Below are 22,087 nucleotides of genomic sequence, written 5' to 3' on the forward strand. Positions count from 1 at the left end.
GGCGACTGTAAATCGATCACGCAGCTGTGGTGGCGGGCGTTATGATAAATCATTTGTGAGATGCTAGGAAAACCCAAACGATTTATGACGGAAGTGAGTGGGATGTCTGGTATTGTAGACGTTTCTTCTGCCGATTGCCTCACGTGGAAGAATCTAATTCCATGCTTAAGCAATGCAGAAAATTGTTTGAAATTTTGTCGGAAATATGGCACTCTACCCATATTTTTTCGTGACATTGGCAGAGTCTACCCAGGTTACGACAAAAACGGTATGCTTCCCGTAGCATATGCATCAAATGGACTTTGTCATGGCGACAACGTCGACGTGTGAGGTAATTCGTTTCCTTCGTAATTGCCGGCCTCCGGGGCCGAACGGTTCTAGACCCTTCAGTCGGGAACCGCACGACCGCTGCGGTCGCAGGTTCGAATCCTGCCTCGGGCATGGATGTGTGTGATGTACTTAGGTTAGTTAGGTTTAAGTAGTTCTAAGTACTAGGGGACTGATGACCTCATATGTTAAGTCCCATAGTGCTCAGAGCCATTTGGACCAGCCTTAGTAATTACAACAATTTTAGTAACGCTCTTTCGTCGTTGTTGTAGTGACCATTATAAACATGCTTATAACGCCTGCCACCACAGTCGCGTGATCGATTTAGAATCGAACGTTCGATATACAGGGTGTTACAAAAAGGTACGGCCAAACTTTCAGGAAACATTCCTCACACTCAAATAAAGAAAAGATGTTATATGGAGATGTGTCCCGAAACGCTTAATTTCCATGTTAGAGCTCATTTTAGTTTCGTCAGTATGTATGTACTTCCTCGATTCACTGCCAGATGGCGCAATTGAAGGAAGGTAATGTTGACTTCGGTGGTTGTGTTGACATCTGTGAACGTTTTGGCAGGCATTGTTGGTGATGTCTTGATTGGACCCCATGTTCTTCCACCTACGCTCAATGGAGCCTGTTATCATGATTTCATACGGGATACTCTACCTGTGCTGCTAGAACATGTGCCTTTACAAGTACGACACAACATGTGATTCATGCACGATGGAGCTCCTGCACATTTCAGTCGAAATGTTCGTACGCTTCTCAACAACAGATTCGGTGACCGATGGATTGGTAGAGGCGGACCAATTCCGTGGCCTCCACGCTCTCCTGACCTCAACCCTCTTGACTTTCATTTATGGGGGCATTTGAATGCTCTCGTCTACGCAACCCCGGTACCAAATGTAGAGACTCTTCGTGCTCTTATTGTGGACGGCTGAGATACAATACGCCATTCTCCAGGGCTGCATCAGCGCATCAGGGATTCCATGCGACGGAGGGTGGATGCATGTATCCTCGCTAACGGAGGACATTTTGAACATTTCCTGTAACAAAGTGTTTGAAGTCACGCTGGTACGTTCTGTTGCTGTGTGTTTCCATTCCATGATTAATGTGATTTGAAGAGAAGTAATAAAATGAGCTCTAACATGGAAAGTAAGCGTTTCCGGACACATGTCCACATAACATATTTTCTTTCTTTGTGTGTGAGGAATGTTTCCTGAAAGTTTGGCTGTACCTTTTTGTAACACCCTGTATAACGTTTGCACACTGCGGCTTCGTTACGCAAACGTTCTTGGAAATTACCACGAGCGTAAAGGTAAGCTAGCAAAATGTGTTTGAAGCTGTGTGTGATGTGCTTCTACGGTGGTTGCTTCCCGTGTGCAGAAAGGCGTGGTGTACGGCCTGCTGCTGGCGTACAAGTACATGGGCAAGCAGAACGGCGGTGCCGGCGGGGTGGTGGTCAACCTGTCTTCTCTGGCCGGCCTCGAGACGACCCCTTTCCTGCCCATCTACTGCGCCACGAAGCACGGTGTAACAGCACTCACGCGTGCCTACGGGGTGAGTCAGAGAGTCCGCAAAAATAGCCTCAACACTTTTTTAATTTTAGACTAATCAGTACCACACACAATATGTTTTCTTTACAAGACGCACACTTACCACTGACTTCTGACGCTACATCATGTGAAGCTGTGATGTTCCTGTCAATACTTCATCTACGACGATGAACAGAGGCCGAAGCAGTGAATTAAAATTCTTACCTACGCCAGGATTCGAACCGGGATCTGTTTCCTACTTTTTTTTAAATGTATTTATTTATTTTTTGACATGATTACATTTAGGAAACGTGTACAAATGAGAATTCTAGTAACTCAGTGTTACAAGTAAGTGTTACAACAACAAAGGTGGCATAAAAGAGTAATCAAAAAAATAAAAATGTAAATCACTGATGCAATTCCAACTAAAAGGTTCTTCAATAAATGTAACTGGTTCCACTTGATGCTTCGCCATCGTTATCTGATATCTCCATCAGCGCCTTTGAAGGGCATCTGCAACGGAGGCATTCTGCTTCGCTAGTGCCTCAAGGAAAACAGTATCCTTGCAGCAGTCTGTCTCTTACTTCGCTCATGGCTGTCAAGGCAGAGGGTTCAGCCGTTAGTGTGATGCGGCACAGAACATTAACCGCAGCTTGGCACTCCCCAGCTGAGTGGGGGGTTAACGAAAACGCTGCGTAAATAATTTGCGAAGAGCGTACGGTATTTCGCTGTGCGTTCGAGGGCAATGTGAGCATTTTGTAGGAACCACCAGTAATAAAGCTGCTCTTTCTCTCCGTCGCTAAAGATATAGGTGACGGTAAGTCCTTTGAACCACGTAAGCGCATGATATTTTGCGGTCGGAAAGTAAGTTTCATCTGGACAGAGGTCAATCATATCAGGTGTGACCCGGAGGTAACAAGCCAATGTCTTCTGTGTTAGTCGCCAAACTCCGGACGATGATGCGCAAGTAAAACGATGTTCATCGGTATCCAAGAGGTGACAATCTGGGCAATAAGGTGAGTCTGCCAGTCCAATAGTGTGGAGTCGCTGTCGTGTGACATATTTTTTGTTGGCGATCTGATCGAACGCACCGTGGATGACAGAAAGTTGTGGTGTATCGTTTTCCACACTCTTGGCCAGTGAACCGTAGGGTCTTGTTTTCCACCACGTTATGGGGAACAGCCCGCAGAAGGTTGGTATGAAAATCTTTCGCCTTTGGTGGACGTGTGGCGGAGAGGTTCGAGCTGACATAGCTGTAATCAAGAATGTAGGTCGACACTTGGGAGAGCTGTGGTGCGACGTGCGCCACCGACACCGGCGGAACGTTAAGAGACTGGCATCAGTTCACTGGGTAGGTGCGCTAACCGCTACAGCATCCTGGCACTGTGGCTAACACAGCTTACCCTAGTACATCTCCTTCCTCAATACAAACACCAGTTCACACCTCAGCCCTGGGTTTGAATACCAGCCTTGGCAGAAATTTTATTTCATTGCTTTGACCTGTTTTCATTATCATAGATGAACTTGAGACTTAATGTGTCACTGGAATATATAATTTAGTGGTTAATATTTCTGTCACACATTCACATTGTAACCTCCCAACAGTAAAAATAAGTACAACATTCACATTCAGTGTACCCTACCAACAGTTTATTATTCCGTAACCTCGCAATAATAACGTGACTAACCTCTCAATAAAAAATGTGATTCATATGTAACCTTTCAATAATTAACTGACTGTGAATCTAAACTGCTAAATTTGGACGTCAGAAGTGCTGCGTCGGGGCACTGAAAGATCATACTGAATTGGAAATTCTTACCTCTATGAAGTCGCCGAATAACTCGTATACAGGGTGAGTCACCTAACATTACCGCTGGACATATTTCGTAAGCCACATCAAATACTGACGAACCGATTACACAGACCGAACGTGAGGAGAGGGGCTAGCGTAATTGTTTAATACAAACCATAAAAAAATGCACGGAAGTGTGTTCTTTAACACAAACCTACGTTTTTTTAAATGGAACCCCGTTAGTTTTGTTAGCACATCTGAACATATAAACAAATACGTAATCAGTGCCGTTTTGTAAAATGTTAATTACATCCGGAGATATTGTAACCTAAAGTTGACGCTTGAGTACCACTCCTCCGCTGTTCGATCGTGTGTATCGGAGAGCACCGAATTACGTAGGGATCCAAAGGGAACGGTGATGGACCTTAGGTACAGAAGAGACTGGAACAGCACATTACGTCCACATGCTAACACATTTTTATTGGTCTTTTTCACTGACGCACATGTACATTACCATGAGGGGTGAGGTACACGTACACACGTGGTTTCCGTTTTCAATTACGGAGTGGAATAGAGTGTGTCCCGACATGTCAGGCCAATAGATGTTCAATGTGGTGGCCATCATTTGCTGCACACAATAGCAATCTCTGGCGTAATGAATGTCGTACACGCCGCAGTACATTTGGTGTAATGTCGCCGCAGGCTGCCACAGTACGTTGTTTCATATCCTATGGGGTTGTAGGCACATCACGGTACACATTCTCCTTTAACGTACACCACAGAAAGAAGTCCAGAGGTGTAAGATCAGGAGAACGGGCTGGCCAATTTATGCGTCCTCCACGTCCTGTGAAACGCCCGTCGAACATTCTGTCAAGGGTCAGCCTAGTGTTAATTGCGGAATGTGCAGGTGCACCATCATGCTGATACCACATACGTCGACGCGTTTCCAGTGGGACATTTTCGAGCAACGTTGGCGGATCATTCTGTAGAAACGCGATGTATGTTGCAGCTGTTTGGGCCCCTGCAATGAAGTGAGGACCAATGAGGTGGTCGCCAATGATTCCGCACCATACATTTACAGTCCACGGTCGCTGTCGCTCTACCTGTCTGAGCCAGCGAGGATTGTCCACGGACCAGTAATGCATGTTCCGTAGATTCACTGCCCCGTGGTTTGTGAAACCCGCTTCATTGGTAAACAGGTAGAACTGCAACGCATTCTCTGTTAATGCCCATTGACAGAATTGCACTCGATGATTAAAGTCATCACCATGTAATTGCTGATGTAGCGACACATGAAACGGGTGAAAGCGGTGACGATTCAGTATGCGCATGTCACTACTTTGACTCAGTCCACCGGCTCTCGCAATGTCCCGTGTACTCATGTGTGGGTTCATGGCAACAGCAGCTAACACACCAACTGCACCCGCTTCTCCTGTGACGGGCGTGTTACGGACCCGTTTGCGTGCTACGACTATACCTGTTGCATACAGTTGGCGGTAGATGTTTTGCAATGTGCGGCACGTTGGAGGTTTCAAGCGTCAACTTTAGGTTACAATATCTCCGGATGTAATTAACATTTTACAATGCAACAAACGGCACTGATTACGTATTTGTTTATATGTTCAGATGTGCTAACAAAACTAACGTGGTTGCATTTAAAAAACGTAGGTTTGTGTTAAAAAACATTCTTCCGTGCATTTTTGTATGGTTTGTATTAAACAATTACGCTAGCCTCTCTCCTCACGTTCGGTCTGTGGAATCGATTCGTCAGTATTTGATGTGGTTTACGAAATATATCCAGCGGTAACGTTAGGTGACTCACCCTGTATATCTACTCCTATAAGAATTTTTTCTGGCACAGCCCGGTGCAATGCTGGCCGCTAGATCTGTCATGTATAGAAAGAAACAACAGATTTTTCCTTACGACAATCGGGATGACGATGGATTGCAGAAATTAGTAAATCCTTTAAATTCAGATGAATGATTGTCAAAAAGTTAATTTTATAGAAAACATTATTATTAAAAGTTTTTTTGAAAAATTTACACGGGACTTAATATAACAATAGTACAAATTTTACTGTAACAAACTACATATGCGCGCGGCTGCTTTTACCTTATACTATATCGCTCAGGCACCGCCATCGCTCCCCACCAGCTGTCCCGCCAACTCCATACACCAGACTGCTAGCAACTACTTACTCCTACTGCTACTGACACTGCTCTTACTGCATACAACACTGCTCTCTGGTCTGAGATTCTCCTGTAGTTTACATAACGCAGCCAGAGCGTGAGCAATCCATCGAAATTACATCTGCTGGAGTGCTCTAGCAATAAATTCCTTAGTCATGGACCTCTTACAACACACATTCTTTTCCAGTTATTTTATTAAAGTTTTTTGCAATGGGATAAGTTTTCATCAGTGCAGCCAACTGTGGGCTTTAAAGCTGTGTATGCGATGGCATGTATCTGATATTGTTCTACCTGGCACTCTAAAAGATAATGAGGAAAGTTTTTCATAAGGACTTTGAGGGGATCGAGTCATACGGTGAGAAAAATCACACATCTCTCATCTGCTACCGACATGAATCTGTTGTTCGGATCTAAGGAAGAATGTGGTAGAGCGACAACATGGAGACAGCAGCGAACAGAATCGGCCTCCTTGTGAATGAAATGTGTATCTGGTGATGAACAGAACTCATCCCTATACAAGAGACCCACTCCAGCCTCCGCTAGCCTGAACCCGACCATTCAAACATCTGGGGGTAATCTTTACAGAGGAAACATCGTGTGAGGCAGAAATAAAAACGAAGACCCATGCCGCAAATCGATCATAATTCAGTCTGAGTTAGTTTTTTAAATCGCGCGGTCTCTCAAGGGATTTAGAATTCCGGTTGTACAAAACACTGGTCTAACCCGTAGGGCTGCATGTTTGTGAAACTTGGAGTGTCCAGCAAAACAAAAAACGTAAATAACCTTCTCTTTTTCGCGCGGAAAGTCTCGAGCAAGACGTATGGTCCGCTACATGATGAGATCAGTGGGGAATGGAGGATCCAGCATAATTATTGTAAGCTTTCTATGAAATTTATCTGAATATTCTTTTTTGAAAACTTTTTCCTCGTGTAACGTGTCCTTAAGATATCGTATTCAACTTCTGAGCAATACTGACGGTTTGGCGCTGTATTGCGCTTGTAAACAGTATCGCGAAAGAAAATTTTGATCTTAGTGGAATGCTGAATTTGAAATAATGAACATGAATTTAAGTAAATCCCAAAAGAAAGTAATTGTGTACTCAGTGAAACTCAATACTGAAGTACGTTGCCGGCCGAAGTGGCCGTGCGGTTAAAGGCGCTGCAGTCTGGAACCGCAAGACCGCTACGGTCGCAGGTTCGAATCATGCCTCGGGCATGGATGTTTGTGATGTCTTTAGTTTAGTTAGGTTTAACTAGTTCTAAGTTCTAGGGGACTAATGACCTCAGAAGTTGAGTCCCATAGTGCTCAGAGCCATTTTTGAAGTACGTTATGAAAGTTACGTAACATGACTTGAAGTATCCACAAAATAAAGAAGAAAATAACTGTTCACTGTAAACTAATTTGCTTGCTTAGCACTACATCTGAAAATTCTGACAGCTTATTATTTGTTTACAAGAATACAAAGTGAGACTTGGCCTAAAGGAAAAGTAATTTACCGCTTGCTCAGCCTGCTGTTTCGTGTCTTGTGTAGTGACGTACTCGAAACAAAATGGAGCTACTAAATTTTTCTTTGCTTGTCAGAAACAATCTGTGGTTGCGTGTGCACACACGCCAAAATATTTCCATCTTTACTAAGAATGATGGAGGAGGGTTTTAGTTTAAAGTAAAGCATTCATGAAAGACTGTAATTATTGTCAATAAAGACCGTACAACACAGGAAGGCTCTAACAATTACGAAATCCACTCATTGCAAAGTTATAGACATTTCAACTAATTGTGTTATTTGTGAGATAATGAAAACAGAGAAATCAAATTAACACTAATAATGAATATTATTAGTTATGTAAGGGAGAAAGGTTTCCTTCAATCAACATTTCTGACAAAGATTTCATTCCTGTGCATGGGTTACCTTGAAATGTTCTTCCACAAATCTTCTCCATCCATACAGTCAAGAAAATATCTTTACAAACACGTTTTGATCTCAATAATAAAGTACCTATTCCAAATAATTTCCTCCAGATTCACACATATAATATCCCCTTCAGTAAAACTAAACTGTTCGCTACTGTGCACGTAATAAGAATAACCTAGCGCTGTACAACTGACTATCGACCAGACGCACCACAGATCACGTGCAAAACAGAGACGAGGAGCTTATCCACAGCTCGTGCAGCGCGTTCACGCGCCTTTGTCCTGCAGCAGTAAAGGTGAAATATTTACAATGGCAGGAAACATAAGAAAATCTTACATTGTGAACTGGATGTAATCTACAATAACCTGATGAGGAGCAAGTGGCTTGTATGGGTAGAACATGTCCCTCGGATGGATAAACACCAATGGCCTTTGATATCCATGTAGAAGACCACGAGGAAGACCAAAGAAAAGGTGAAGAGTTGTAATCCGTTAGGAGTTGCTGCAGATCGGCGTAGAGGGTGACTAATAAAATGGAACACTGGCAGCCGGCCTTTCGATGTTATTTATTACAAAGCTACCAGTTTCGGTGATTCAGTATACCATCTTCAGGTCTTAACTGACGCTGAGGGGGTTCACTCCAGTCGTATACACGATTCCATCAATGGCCAACCTCTACGAGCCGGTTTCCGTAGACTGTAACAACGGAACATATGATTGTTGTTACAGTCAATAACGTGTGTTTGGAGACACAATATCGTTGTTACAGTCTACGGAAACCAGTTTGTAGACGTTTTCCACTGATGGAATCGAGTGAACCCCCTGAGCGTCAGTTAAGGCCTGAAGATGGTGTACTCAGTCACCGAAACTGGTAGCTAGATAACAAATAACATAAAAAAGACGGCTGCAGCTGTTCCATTTTAAAACATAGGTGTATGGCCGAAGTCCTTCAACCCTTCAATCACAGAGATGAACATACAATAACTAGAGGGTGATTGGCGACAGCATGCAATAAACAGAAACCAATACAGGAGGACCCTTGTAGCTGCGTGCTGTTCTCTTAACTTGATCATGTACATGTTAAGAGGGGTAGAATGAGCTGCCGATACCATTACCTCGCTAACTGACAGGTACATGTGGCATTGCAACCACTGTAGCGGCATATGGTCACGGGAGAAAACACGTTGCCAGAAGCGAGCGCTGAACGTAACTGAGCAGTTGCCGTATCTTCCAAACAGAAACTTATATGAATACAACTACGAAAGGAAGGAAGGAAGATTGGGTTTAACGTCCTGTCTACATCGATGTCATTAGAGGGAGAGCACATGCTCGGATTGTCTCAAGAATGGTAAGGGAAATCGCCCGTGCCCTTTCAAAGGAATCATCCCGTCATTTGCCTGGAGTGACAAGGGAAATCACAGAAAACCTAAAACTGGATGGCCGGACATGGGTTTGAAAAAACATCCTCCTGGATTGAGTCACAATTACTAGTATACTGAAAGCAGTTAATGGAAATGACACCAAAGACTTCAGGAAAATCTAAAACAAATAAAAAGATGCGACATCGATACAAAAGCAAAATCAAATATAATGCAACAGTAACAAGTGAAGAGCGCATTGTAATACACTACTGGCTATTAAAATTGCTACACAACGAAGATGACGTGCTACAGACGCGAAATTTAACCGACAGCAAGAAGATGCTGTGATATGCAAATGATTAGCTTTTCAGAGCATTAATACAAGGTTGGCGCCGGTGGCGACACCTACAACGTGCTGACATGAGGAAAGTTTCCAACCGATTTCCCATACACAAACAGCAGTTGACCAGCGTTGCCTGGTGAAACGTTGTTGTGGTGCCTCGTGTAAGGAGGAGAAATGCGTACCATCACGTTTCCGACTTTGATAAAGGTCGGATTGTAGCCTATCGCGATTGAGGTTTATCGTATCGCGACATTGCTGCTCGCGTTGGTCGAGATCCAATAACTGTAAGCAGAATATGGAATCGGTGGGTTCAGGTGGGTAATACGGAACGTCGTCCTGGATCCCAACGGCCTCGTATCACTAGCAGTCGAGATGACAGGCATCTTATCCACATGGCTGTAACGGGTCGTGCAGCCACGTCTCGATCCCTGAGTCAACAGATGGGGGCGTTTGCAAGACAACAACCATCTGCACGAACAGTTCGACGACGTTTGCAGCAGCATGGACTATCAGCTCTCAGATCGTGGCTGCGGTTGCCCTTGACGCTGCATCACAGACAGGAGCGCCTGCGATGGTGTGCTCAACGACGAACCTGGGTGCACGATGGCAAAACGTCATTTTTTCGGATGAATCCAGGTTCTGTTTACAGCATCATGATGGTCGTATCCGTGTTTGGGAACATCGCGGTGAACGCACATTGGAAGCGTGTATTCGTCATCGCCATAATGGCGTACCACCCGGCATGATGGTATGGGGTGTCATTGGTTACACGTCTCGGTCACCTCTTGTTCGCATTGACGGCACTTTGAACAGTGGACGTTACATTTCAGATGTGGTACGACCCGTGACTCTACCCTTCATTCGACCCTGCGAAACCCTACATTTCAGCAGGATAATCCACGACCGTATGTTGCAGGTCCTGTACGGGCCTTTCTGAATACAGAAAATGTTCGACTGCTGCCCTGGCCAGCACATTCTCCAGATCTCTCACCAATTGAAGATGTCTGGTCAATGTTGGCCGAGCAACTGGCTCGTCACAATACGCCAGTCACTACTCTTGATGAATTGTAGTATCGTGTTGAAGCTGCATGGGCAGCTGTACCTGTACACGCCGTCCAAGCTCTGTTAGACTCAATGCCCAGGCGTATCAAGGTCGTTATTACGGCCAGAGGTGGTTGTTTTGGGTACTGATTTCTCAGGATCTATGCATCGAAATTGCGTGAAAATGTAATGACATGTCAGTTCCAGTATAATATATTCGTCCAATGAATACCCGTTTTATCATCTGCATTCCTTCTTGGTGTAGCAATTTTAATGGTCAGTAATGTATTTGACATATCAACTTTGTCAGTAAAATACGGTAGTGTAATACCGGCCTAAGACGTAGGGCCCGCACTGCCTCTGCCTGCAGGACTCTGTACACGCGGACGTGACTGGTGTGTCGGTGGTGGCGGTGTGCCCCGGGCCGGCGGACACGCCTCTCATGAACGACGCCCAGCAGTACCTGCTGCACGACTACCTGGCACCCGTACTCGCGGAAGCCATCAAGGTCGTGGGCACCTACAACAAGTAAGTACGCACTCTCTGCTGCATTCTCTAGTGTCATACTCAGGGTCTCTCTGTTATTCACAAACAGTGCTCTTACGAGGAGACCCTAATGGAGGAGCCTCTCTGGTTTTCTTCATGTTGTTGTTGTTGTGGTCTTCAGTCCAGAGACTGGTTTGATGCACCTCTCCATGCAACTCTATCCTGTGCAAGCTTCTTCATCTCCCAGTACCGACTGCAACCTACATACTTCTGAATCGGCTTAGTGTATTCATCTCTTGGTCTCCCTCAACGACTTCTACCTTCCTCGCTGATACCTTGACGCCTCAGAACATGTCCTACCAACCGATTCATTCTTCTAGTCAACGTGTGCCACAAATTTCTCTTCTCCCTCATTCTATTCAGTACCTCCTCAATAGTTATCTGATCTACCCATTTGATCTTCAGCAGTCTTCTGAAGCACCACATTTCGAAAGCTCCTATTCTCTTCTTGTCCAGACTTTCGTCCACGTTTCTCTTCCATACATGACCACATTCCATACAAATACTTTCAGAAAAGACTTCCTGACACTTAAATCTATACTCGATGTTAACAAATTTTTCTTCTTCAGAAACGCTTTCCTTGCCATTGCAAGTCTACATTGTATAGGCCGGCCGCGGTGGTCTAACAGTTCTAGGCGCTCAGTCCGGAACCGCGCGACTGCTGCGGTCGCAGGTTCGAATCCTGCCTCGGGCATGGATGTGTGTGATGTCTTTAGGTTAGTTAGGTTTAAGTAGTTCTAAGTTCTAGGGGACTGATGACCACAGATGTTAAGTCCTATAGTGCTCAGAGCCATTTGAACCATTTTTTTACATTTTATATCCTCTCTACTTCAACCATCATCAGTTATTTTGCTCCACAAATAGCAAAACTCATTTGCTACTTTAAGTGTCTCATTTCCTAAACTAATCTCGTTTTGCTTTTGTTGATGTTCATCTTATATCCTCCTTTCAAGACACTGTCCATTCCGTTCAGCTGCTCTTCCAGATCCTTTGCTGTCCCTGACAGAATTACAATGTCATCGGCGAACCTCAAAGTTTTTATTTCTTCTCCATGGATATTAATACCTACTCCGAATTTTTGTTTTGCTTCCTTTACTGATTGCTCAATATACAGATTGAATAACATCGGGGATAGGCTGCAACCCTGTCTCACTCCCTTCCCAACCACTGCTTCCCTTTCATGTCCCTCGACTCTTATAACTGCCATCTGGTTTCTGTACAAATTGTAAATAGTCTTTCGCTCCCTGTATTTTACTCCTGCCACCTTTTGAATTTGAAAGAGAGTATTCCAGTCAACATTGTCAAAAGCTTTCTCTAAGTGTACAAATGCTAGAAACATAGGTTTGCCTTTTCTTAATCTATTTTCTAAGATAAGTCGTAGGGTCAGTATTGCCTCACGTGTTCCAACATTTCTACGGAATCCAAACTGATCTTCCCCGAGGTCGGCTTCTACCAGTTTTTCCATTCGTCTGTAAAGAATTCTTGTTAGTATTTTGCAGCCGTGGCTTATTAAACTGATCGTTCGGCAATTTTCACATCTGTCAACACCTGCTTTCTTTGGGATTGGAATTATTACATTCTTCTTGAAGTCTGAGGGTATTTGCCTGTCTAATACGTCTAGCTCACCAGATGGTAGAGTTTTGTCAGGACTGGCTCTCCCAAGGCTGTCTTCTAATGGAATGTTGTCTACTCCCGGGGCCTTGTTTCGGCTTAGGTCTCTCAGTGGTCTGTCAAACTCTTCACGCAGTATCATATCTCCCATTTCATCTTCGCCTACATCCTCTTTCATTTCCATAATATTGTCCTCAAGTACATCACCCTTGTACAGACCCTCTATATACTCCTTCCACCTATCTGTTTTCTCTTCTTTCTTTTCTTCATAGTTAACAGAGTTTGAATCCTAGAACCTGGACATCAGTTTCCTAAAGAACCACGACGCTATTCTCAAAAACCTCTTGCAAATGTGTTTTTGATAATGATATTTCGAAATGTGTTCAGTACATAAGATTTTTTTTTTTTGTCATCACTCTTCTGACTGGTTTGATGCGCCACGAGTTCCTCTTCTGTGCCAACCTCTTCATCTCAGAGTAACTCCTGCAACCTACGCCCTCAATTATTTTTTGGGTGTATTCCTTACTCTGTCTTCCTCTACAGTTTTTGCCCACTACAGCTCTCAGTGGTACCATGGAAGTCATTACCATACGCCTTAACAGATGTCCTATCATCCTGTCGTTTCTCCTTGTCAGTGTTTTCCACATATTCCTTTCCTCGCCGATTCTGCGCAGAACCTCCTCATTCCTTATCTTATCATTCCGCCTAATTTTCAACATTCGCCTGCAGCACCACATCTCAAATGCTTCGATTCTCTTCTGTTACGGTTTTCCCACAGTCCATGTTTCACTACCATAAAATGCTGTACTCCAAACGTACATTCTCAGAAATTTCTTCCTCGAATTAAGGCCTATGTTTGATAGTAATAGATTTCTCTAGACCAGGGATGCCCTTTTTGCCACCGTTAGTCTGCTTTTGATGTCATCCTTGCCCCGTTCGTCATTGGTTATTTTACTGCCTAGGTAGCAGAATTTCTTAACTTCATCTGTTTCATGACCACCAATCCTGATGTTAAGTTTATCACTGTTCTCATTTCTGCCACTTCTCATTACTTTCGTCTTTCCTCGGCTGACTCTCAGTCCATATTATGCCCTCATTAGATTGTTCATTCCATTCCCAGATCATGTAATTCTTCTTCACTTTCTCTCGGGATAGCAATGTCATCAGCGAATCGTATCACTGATATCCTTTCACACTGACTTTTAATTCCACTCCTGAATCTTTCTATTATTGGCTTACTGAAAGTATTCGTCAGTGGGTGAGTGTACGTTTGGAGCACAGTATGGTTTGGTAGTAAAACATGGAATGAGGGAAAACCAGAAAAGAAGAAAATCGAAGCATTTGAGATGTGGTGCTACAGACGAACGTTGAAAATTAGGTGGGCTGATAAGGTAAGGAATCAGGAGGTTCTCCCGATAATCGGTGAGGAAACAAGATATGGAAAACTCTGACAAGAAGAAGGGACAGGGTGGCAGGACATCTATTAAGATATCGCGGAATAACTTCCACGGTACTAGAGGAAGCTGTAGATGGTGAAAACTGTAGAAGAACACAGAGATTGGAATACATCCAGCAAATAATTGAGGACGTAGGTCGCGAGAGATGCTCTGAGATAAAGAGGTTGGTTTAGGAGAGGAATTTCTGGCGGGCAGTATCAAACGAATCAGAATACTGGTGCCTCAAAAAAAGTGAATCCATAATGGATGGGATATTATAACTGTAAAGTCACTGGTTTGAATCAGTTTAGTCGCAGACTTCAATTTACTGTTTTTGAATTCCATATTTATTAACGAACTGACGTGCTAATTAACAAGCACAATTTGTGGTGAAAATAACACCTTTTTATTTTAACCACTTCTTCCTCTTCTCTCCTCATTAGCGTTTTCAGATGGTTCAAATGGTTCTAAGCACTATGGGACTTAACATCTGAGGTCATAAGTCCCCTAGAACTTAGAACTGGTTAAACCTAACTAACCTAAGGGCATCACACACACCCATGCCCGAGGCAGGATTCGAACCTGCGACCGTAGCGGTCGCGCGGTTCCAGACTGAAGCGCCAGAACCGCTCGCTCACACTGGCCAGTCATCGGGTTCAGTCTGTAGCATAGGACGAGACAAAGAACAAGTAAATGACATCACAAAGTATTCTCCGTATCTGTCTGAACACAGTGCATCACGCAGCCGCCTTCTTACTCGCACAACGTTATACACGGTTACTCCGTGGTGATGTTATACAGGGTGTTACAAAAAGGTACGGCCAAACTTTCAGGAAACATTCCTCACACACAAATAAAGAAAAGATGTTATGTGGACATGCGTCCGGAAACGCTTAATTTCCATGTTAGAGCTCATTTTAGTTTCGTCAATATGTACTGTACTTCCTCGATTCACTGCCAGTTGGCCCAAATGAAGGAAGGTAATGTTGACTTCGGTGCTTGTGTTGACATGCGACCCATTGCTCTACAGTACTAGCATCAAGCACATCAGTACGTAGCATCAACAGGTTAGTGTTCATCACGAACGTGGTTTTGCAGTCAGTGCAATGTTTACAAATGCGGAGTTGGCAGATGCCCATTTGGTGTATGGATTAGCACGGGGCAATAGCCGTGGCGTGGTACGTTTGTATCGAGACAGATTTCCAGAACGAAGGTGTCCAGACAGGAAGACGTTCGAAGCAATTGATCGGCGTCTTAGGGAGCACGGAACATTCCAGCCTATGACTCGCAACTGGGGAAGACCTAGAACGACGAGGACACCTGCAATGGACGAGGCAATTCTTCGTGCAGTTGACGATAACCCTAATGTCAGCGTCAGAGAAGTTGCTGCTGTACAAGGTAACGTTGACCACGTCACTGTATGGAGAGTGCTACGGTAGAACCAGTTGTTTCCGTACCACGTACAGCGTGTGCAGGCACTATCAGCAGCTGATTGGCCTCCACGGGAACACTTCTGCGAATGGTTCATCCAACAATGTGTTAATCCTCATTTCAGTGCAAATGTTCTCTTTACGGATGAGGCTTCATTCCAACGTGATCAAATTGTAAATTTTCACAATCAACATGTGTGGGCTGACGAGAATCCGCACGCAATGGTGCAGTCACGTCATCAACACAGATTTTCGGTGAACGTTTGGGCAGGCATTGTTGGTGATGTCTTGATTGGGCGCCATGTTCTTCCACCTACGCTCAATGGAGCGCGTTATCATGATTTCATACGGGATACTCTACCTGTGCTGCTAGAACATGTGCCTTTACAAGTACGACACAACATGTGGTTCATGCACGATGGAGCTCCTGCACATTTCAGTCGAAGTGTTCGTACGCTTCTCAACAACAGATTCGGTGACCGATGGATTGGTAGAGGCGGACCAATTCCATGGCCTCCACGCTCTCCTGACCTCAACCCTCTTGACTTTCATTTATGGGGGCATTTGAAAGCTCTTGTCTACGCAACCCCGGTACCAAATGTAGAGACTCTTCGTGCTCGTATTGCGGACGGCTGTGATACAATACTCCAATCTCCAGGGCTGCATCAGCCCATCAGGGATTCCATGCGACTGAGGGTGGATGCATGTATCCTCGCTAACGGAGGACATTTTGAACATTTCCTGTAACAAAGTGTTTGAAGTCACGCTGGTACGTTCTGTTGCTGTGTGTTTCCATTCCATGATTAATGTGATTTGAAGAGAAGGAATAAAATGAGCTCTAACATGGACAGTAAACGTTTCCGGACACATGTCCACATAACATATTTTCTTTCTTTGTGTGTGAGGAATGTTTCCTGAAAGTTTGGCCGTACCTGTATAGTTTCAGAGATGATGGGTAACGGTGAAAACATCAATTTGACGTAAGGAGCCCTTCCCAGTAGCGGCCAGGTCGAAACTTATAAGCGAAAATTGTTCTGATGCATCTGACGGTGGAATACATGTACCTGTACTTTTGTTGCTAAGCTTGTAGGGTAAGAAACTTTAGGAAGTGGTAGTATGGACCAAAACAAGAAAAACATGTCTATTGATGATGGGCTCTAAAATGTATACCTTAAGAGCTGTGAACACTTGTTCACCTTCGATACCTTGAAAAACATCCCCCCTACTGCAAGCTCTTTGGTTTCAATATTTTTGGAGGGGGTAGTATGCACCAAAACTAGAAAAAACTGTCCAGTAAATATGAGGTATAAATTGCGTGTCCTAAGAGCTATGGGCACTTGTTCAGTAGAAGAAATGTATTTCACGGTAGCGAAGATGAACACTTGCTCATAGTTCTTGAGGCATGCATCTTAGAGCCCGTTTTTACTATGCTCTATTTTCTTATTTTGGTCCATACTACCACTTCTGAAAGTTGCCTACCCTAAAAATTAGCAACAACAATACCGGTGCATATATGTCAGAGGTATCTGAATGATATTCGCTTATAACTTTCGATTCCCGTCGTTTCCAGACCATGGTCACTTGCCTTAAACTATTACGTTTATCCTTCTCCAGTATCCCTGACAATTTGTAACATCGTCACGGCATCCCCCTGTAGATTTCTCACTTTATACTAGTGCGTGAAACGATGTCTAACTGGGCTTTCCGGGATAGCTGCCAGTGTCTGACAACTGAGCTTTTTCCAGCATCTAGGTTAACGCTGTCTCGTGGATGAAACTAACCAGCGACCAACCGCATTTCTCTTCCTTGTGTGTATTTAACATCTCGTGTGAGTTCTTTCTGGTATGTGTCCCACATAGCAACTCAATATTCTAGAATGGGTTGTGCAAGTATTTTCTAAGCAATATCCTTTGTACATTGACTGCAAATTCTCAGTATACCGATAAAACGAAGGCTATCGCTTTCTTACACATGAGAGAACGTTCGAGATCGCTCCATTTCACATCCCTATAAATTGTTACCCACGGGGACTTGTGAGAGTGGATTCCATTGCGACTCACTGAAATTCTAGCCATAGGTATACGACGTTTCTTTGTTTTGCAAAGTGAATTATTTCATATTTTTGAACATTTAAAGAAAGCTGCCAATCTTTGCAACACTTATACACCTTATCAAGATCTTACTGAATATACTTGCAGTATTTTTCAAACAGTACTTAATTACACAGGTAACTGTATCGTCTGTAGAATATCTAAGGTTATACTTAACATTTTCTGCCAGGTTGTTAATATGTGTATAGACCATCACTCGATTATGTTATATTATATCACAATGCGGGGCAACTTTGTGCATACACAAACAGAATTCTTTGTCCAGAAAATACCGCGCAGTCCGGTTTGCGATGTCAGTTCGTAAATTACTTGCTGGTCGTCGTTCAGGCGTCTTCGAATTATTTACTTTGGCGCCTTGGCTAGTATCAATGAGATACCACCATTGGAATCGGTCGATTCGAACTACTATTTGGGTGCAACAGCTTGTACGGATATGAAGCGGAGCAATGGCGCAGACTCAGTCGTAAGTAAGGCTAGCGGCAGATTTCGGTTCATTGGCGGGATACTGTGAAAATGCAGTCTAAATGTCTACAGAGGTGGACATATACAAATCACTTGAGCGCCTCGTATGTTGTTTAAGTGTGTGGAAACCATAACAGATATGGCTAACAGGAATATTGTAGCCCAACGCAGAACGCTGGACGAGCGGTCGCTGTTTTGTTTGACTCACAGGAGAAGGTAACGGAAATGTTTAAAAACACGAATTGGAGCATAGTTGATAATAATTGCTAATGAGCGACTTACAGAGCTTGAACAGTGACTGTAAGCAAGCAGTACGGAGATATTCTTAATCTCTCAAAATATAGTTCTCATAGCGGCCATGAAGCCGATATTATACTAATTACAGCATCCACAGAGGCGATCAAACAGTCTTCCTTCTTGCGCTCCACACGCGACTAGAATGAGAGCAAACTGTACCACGTAGAACCATCATAATTAACCTCTGCTATGCACTTCACAGTGGAGATGTAGATAGATTTGTAACCCTCTCTTTGTTACTATTTTAAAATGTTAAGAAAAAGTTATGAAGGTACATTTTGTTTTTTGTTTTAGTTCAAAAATGTGTGAAATCTTATGGGACTTAACTGCTAAGGCTCTGAGCACTATGGGACTTAACATCTGAGGTCATCAGTCCCCTAGAACTTAGAACTACTGAAACCTAACTAACCTAAGGACATCACACACAACCATGCCCGAGGCAGGATTCGAACCTGCGACCGTAGCAGTCGCGCGGTTCCAGGCTGTAGCGCCTAGAACCGCTCGGCCACTTCGGCCGGCTAACTGTTAAGGTCATCAGTCCCTAAGCTTACACACTACTTAACCTAAATTATCCTAACGACAAACACACACACCCATGCCTGAGGGAGGACTCGAACCTCCGCCGGGACCAGCCGCACAGTCCATGCCTGCAGCGCCTCAGGCAGCTCGGCTAATCCCGCGCGGCTTTTGTTTTAGATAATGGTGCTCCTCAGAGTAACCAGATACAGGGTGGGGCAAATAAAAGTGGCCCGGAGAACAGAATTCCAGATTACAAAGAAACACAGCAAAGGAAATACAGTACTAACCTGACTATAGCGGATACTGAAAGTAACCACCATTCATTCATCTCTTGGCACTTTTGGGCGCTGGTCTGCAAGTTGCTGAAGGCGGATCGAAGCTGGACTGCTGGAAATGCTGCAGTCCATCCGATATGTTTTGCTCCAGTTCTTGAAAACTATCAGGGTTGTTACGATACAGTTTGGGCTCGCCACACAAAGTAATCGCACACTGACAGATCAGGTGGCGTGGGTGGCCAGCTAGGGCTGCGACCAGGCTGGTCTCTGCTAACAACTCCACTCACACTGACGCAGCCCGCACCACGCTCTGAACTGGTGTGGATCAAGTGGAGGGTGTACGCGTGGTGTGCGCGTCACGTCCAGTCGTTTTCACTCGTCTGGCCCATTTTTATTCGCCCCACCCTGTACTTACACTAACTTGTTTTTATTTATCTAGAAAAAGCATAGGACGTTCTGCGTAACGTATTAAATCATTCCAGTGCCTCACTATTTTATTTTTATGTAAATGTACACTATTACGTAGGTACCCGAGAAAGTAAGTTACACATGTCATCCAACGCTAAGACCATTGCGAAGCAACAGTGGCGCATTGTCAGAAGAAAGCACACGCTCCAGGTTTCTTGCAGACACAGTTCTGTTGCGGTGCAGATAGCAGACGCATTACATAGTGCGATTAAAATAGCGAGGCAACTGGAAGCCTATTCCTAATTTGAGCCGGCTGGAGTGGCCGAGCGGTTCTAGGCGCTACAGTCTGGAGCTGCGCGACCGCTACGGTCGCTGGTTCGAATCCTGCCTCGGGCATGGATGTGTGTGATGTCCTTAGGTTAGTTAGGTTTAAGTAGTTCTAAGTTCTAGGGGACTGATGACCTCAGAAGTTAAGTCCCATAGTGCTGAGAGCCATTTTGAACCAAATTTGAAGCAGGCAGGACAGTAGTCTCAGTTCGACCCAGATTCACCGTCAAATTCTGGTGGTATATGGACCACATGCAATGTGGCGTCCAGCTGTAGTGAAATGGCATCAACCCAGGCCTCACAGATATGGGCGATACTGATCCCAGAGTCCAGATCTTAGACCATGCGATTTTTCGGCAAGCTTAAAAACATCTTGACGGTAAAGAGATCTTCCGAGGATGAGGACATTCACTCAGTGATCTCGAATGGCCCCAAGACCAAGCAACTATTTCTATCGTCAAGGAACTGAACTTTTAGTAGGACGCTTCACCTGTTGTTTACAGAGACTTGGTGACCATGTAGAAAAATAGTACCATGTTTCTGTGTCACTTCGATTTGTAGTAAAGCATTCAATGAAAGTTACTTGGTCTACAATGACAATATGTAACGTGTGCGCTGAGCAGAGATTTGCGCATGCGTATGCGAAGACTGTGGCCTGTTTCCCCAGTAGGGGGCTCTGCCTGTCGAAGTCTTCTATGACTCATCTACGACGACGTTATAGCCCCACCCCTTGGCGCCTGTGTTTTTCTAGCGAGCCAGCACATATAGTGGCGAGCAATTACAACAACATGTGAGTGAACACATGAAGAGCAGCTGTCTCGTTGAAATACTGTGCAGCTTTCACAACATCATCTGCCATGACGCCTGTGGACCACTGACATACAATGTACTTCTGAAATGCCCTTCGTATTAGGAGATATGTAAGCCACTGCTTCCCCTCAAATCTCCTGGCAGGTTAAAACTGTGTGCCAGATCAGGAGGCACTGGAGCAACGACAACTATGAGGCTGGGTCGTGAACTGTACTTGGGTAGCTCCACCAGTATCATCGATGTTCGCCTAAGGCCAGCTTCTGGTTTCGAATCTCGTTGTTTTAATCTTCCAGGAAGTGTCATCAATACTTTATCTGTGTTAACGACACTAGAGATGGTTGACAAGAACAATCGAAGACTTATCTTTTCGGTGTTGTAGTGTATAATGTGTTAACTTAGTGTGCCATCGTGCCCACAGACCAGAGTTCATCGCAGAGGGCCTGATGCGCGCCATCCGGGAGGGTGAGTCGGGCTCGCTGTGGCTGGTCCACGATGGGGACATCAGCCAGGTGACCATGAGCGTGCAGAAGAAGTGACCGCACCGGCAGCTCAACTCCACGCCGTCAGCAGCTTCATCCTCCCAAGTCCCACACTCGTGCTGGTTCCCGCGCACTCACCTTTCCAACAGTCTAGCAGCATAAAATATTCTACACATTGGCCTCCGAATGCTGCTGTAATCATTTCCTGATCGACACTGGCAATCCAGTTCCGTCTATAAAGCATCCACAAACCAAAAACTTTGCTCGATCCAGAGACATCTGTGGTTGGTGAAGAATTGGAAACCCCCATTTGTAAGATAACCATCCGATACTGCGATAAACACAGCTCAGGATCCTGTGGCGGAGAGATATTCACCTGCAGCTGATCGACTGAGGCATTTCGTCACGTGTCACACAGGCAATCGACTTTATCGACTCACGTGACAAACTTAGATGGTAACTGTTGCTAATGGTACTCCTGGTATTCACATGAAACAAGACACTAATCTTCTCCATTTTCTGTGTATTCTGCAATGTTCTTTCTTCTGGTTTATATCCTATATGTAAATTGAAAATCTACATGTTTTGTATACTATGTGATATAGTAGCTACTGATGGTATTGGCTGCACTCGTGTGATGTGAGAAATAAAGTTTTTGTGTATTCCTCCATTTTCTGTGCCTCTTATACCGTTCATTCTTCTGCATATTTAAATTGCATACCTTCATATTTTATATGGTAGATAATATGAGAGTTCCATTTTCTGTTTCCTTGAGCTATTCCTGAGGAAGCTGCCATGTTACAAAGCATAGTCTACGAATATGATCTGTTGAATTAAGTGGCAAAAATAGATATCATAAGGTATTTGCTCTTGTG

At 44.2% G+C, this 22,087-nt stretch overlaps 1 protein-coding gene across 1 annotated transcript in view; it reads left to right on the forward strand.

Annotated features, from left to right (window-relative positions):
- Positions 1-21,882, forward strand: part of LOC124606763 (15-hydroxyprostaglandin dehydrogenase [NAD(+)]-like) — a 66,639-nt gene extending 44,757 nt beyond the window's left edge. The window contains exons 5-7 of the mRNA XM_047138818.1: positions 1,714-1,887; positions 10,872-11,029; positions 21,152-21,882. Coding sequence (XP_046994774.1) covers positions 1,714-1,887; positions 10,872-11,029; positions 21,152-21,269 — 450 coding nt within the window. The 3' untranslated portion in view covers positions 21,270-21,882. The remainder of the gene's footprint in view (positions 1-1,713; positions 1,888-10,871; positions 11,030-21,151) is intronic.
- The last annotated feature ends 205 nt before the right edge of the window (positions 21,883-22,087 follow it).

Source organism: Schistocerca americana, chromosome 3 (genome assembly GCF_021461395.2).
Source record: "Schistocerca americana isolate TAMUIC-IGC-003095 chromosome 3, iqSchAmer2.1, whole genome shotgun sequence".
NCBI classification, from domain to species: Eukaryota; Metazoa; Arthropoda; class Insecta; order Orthoptera; family Acrididae; genus Schistocerca; species Schistocerca americana.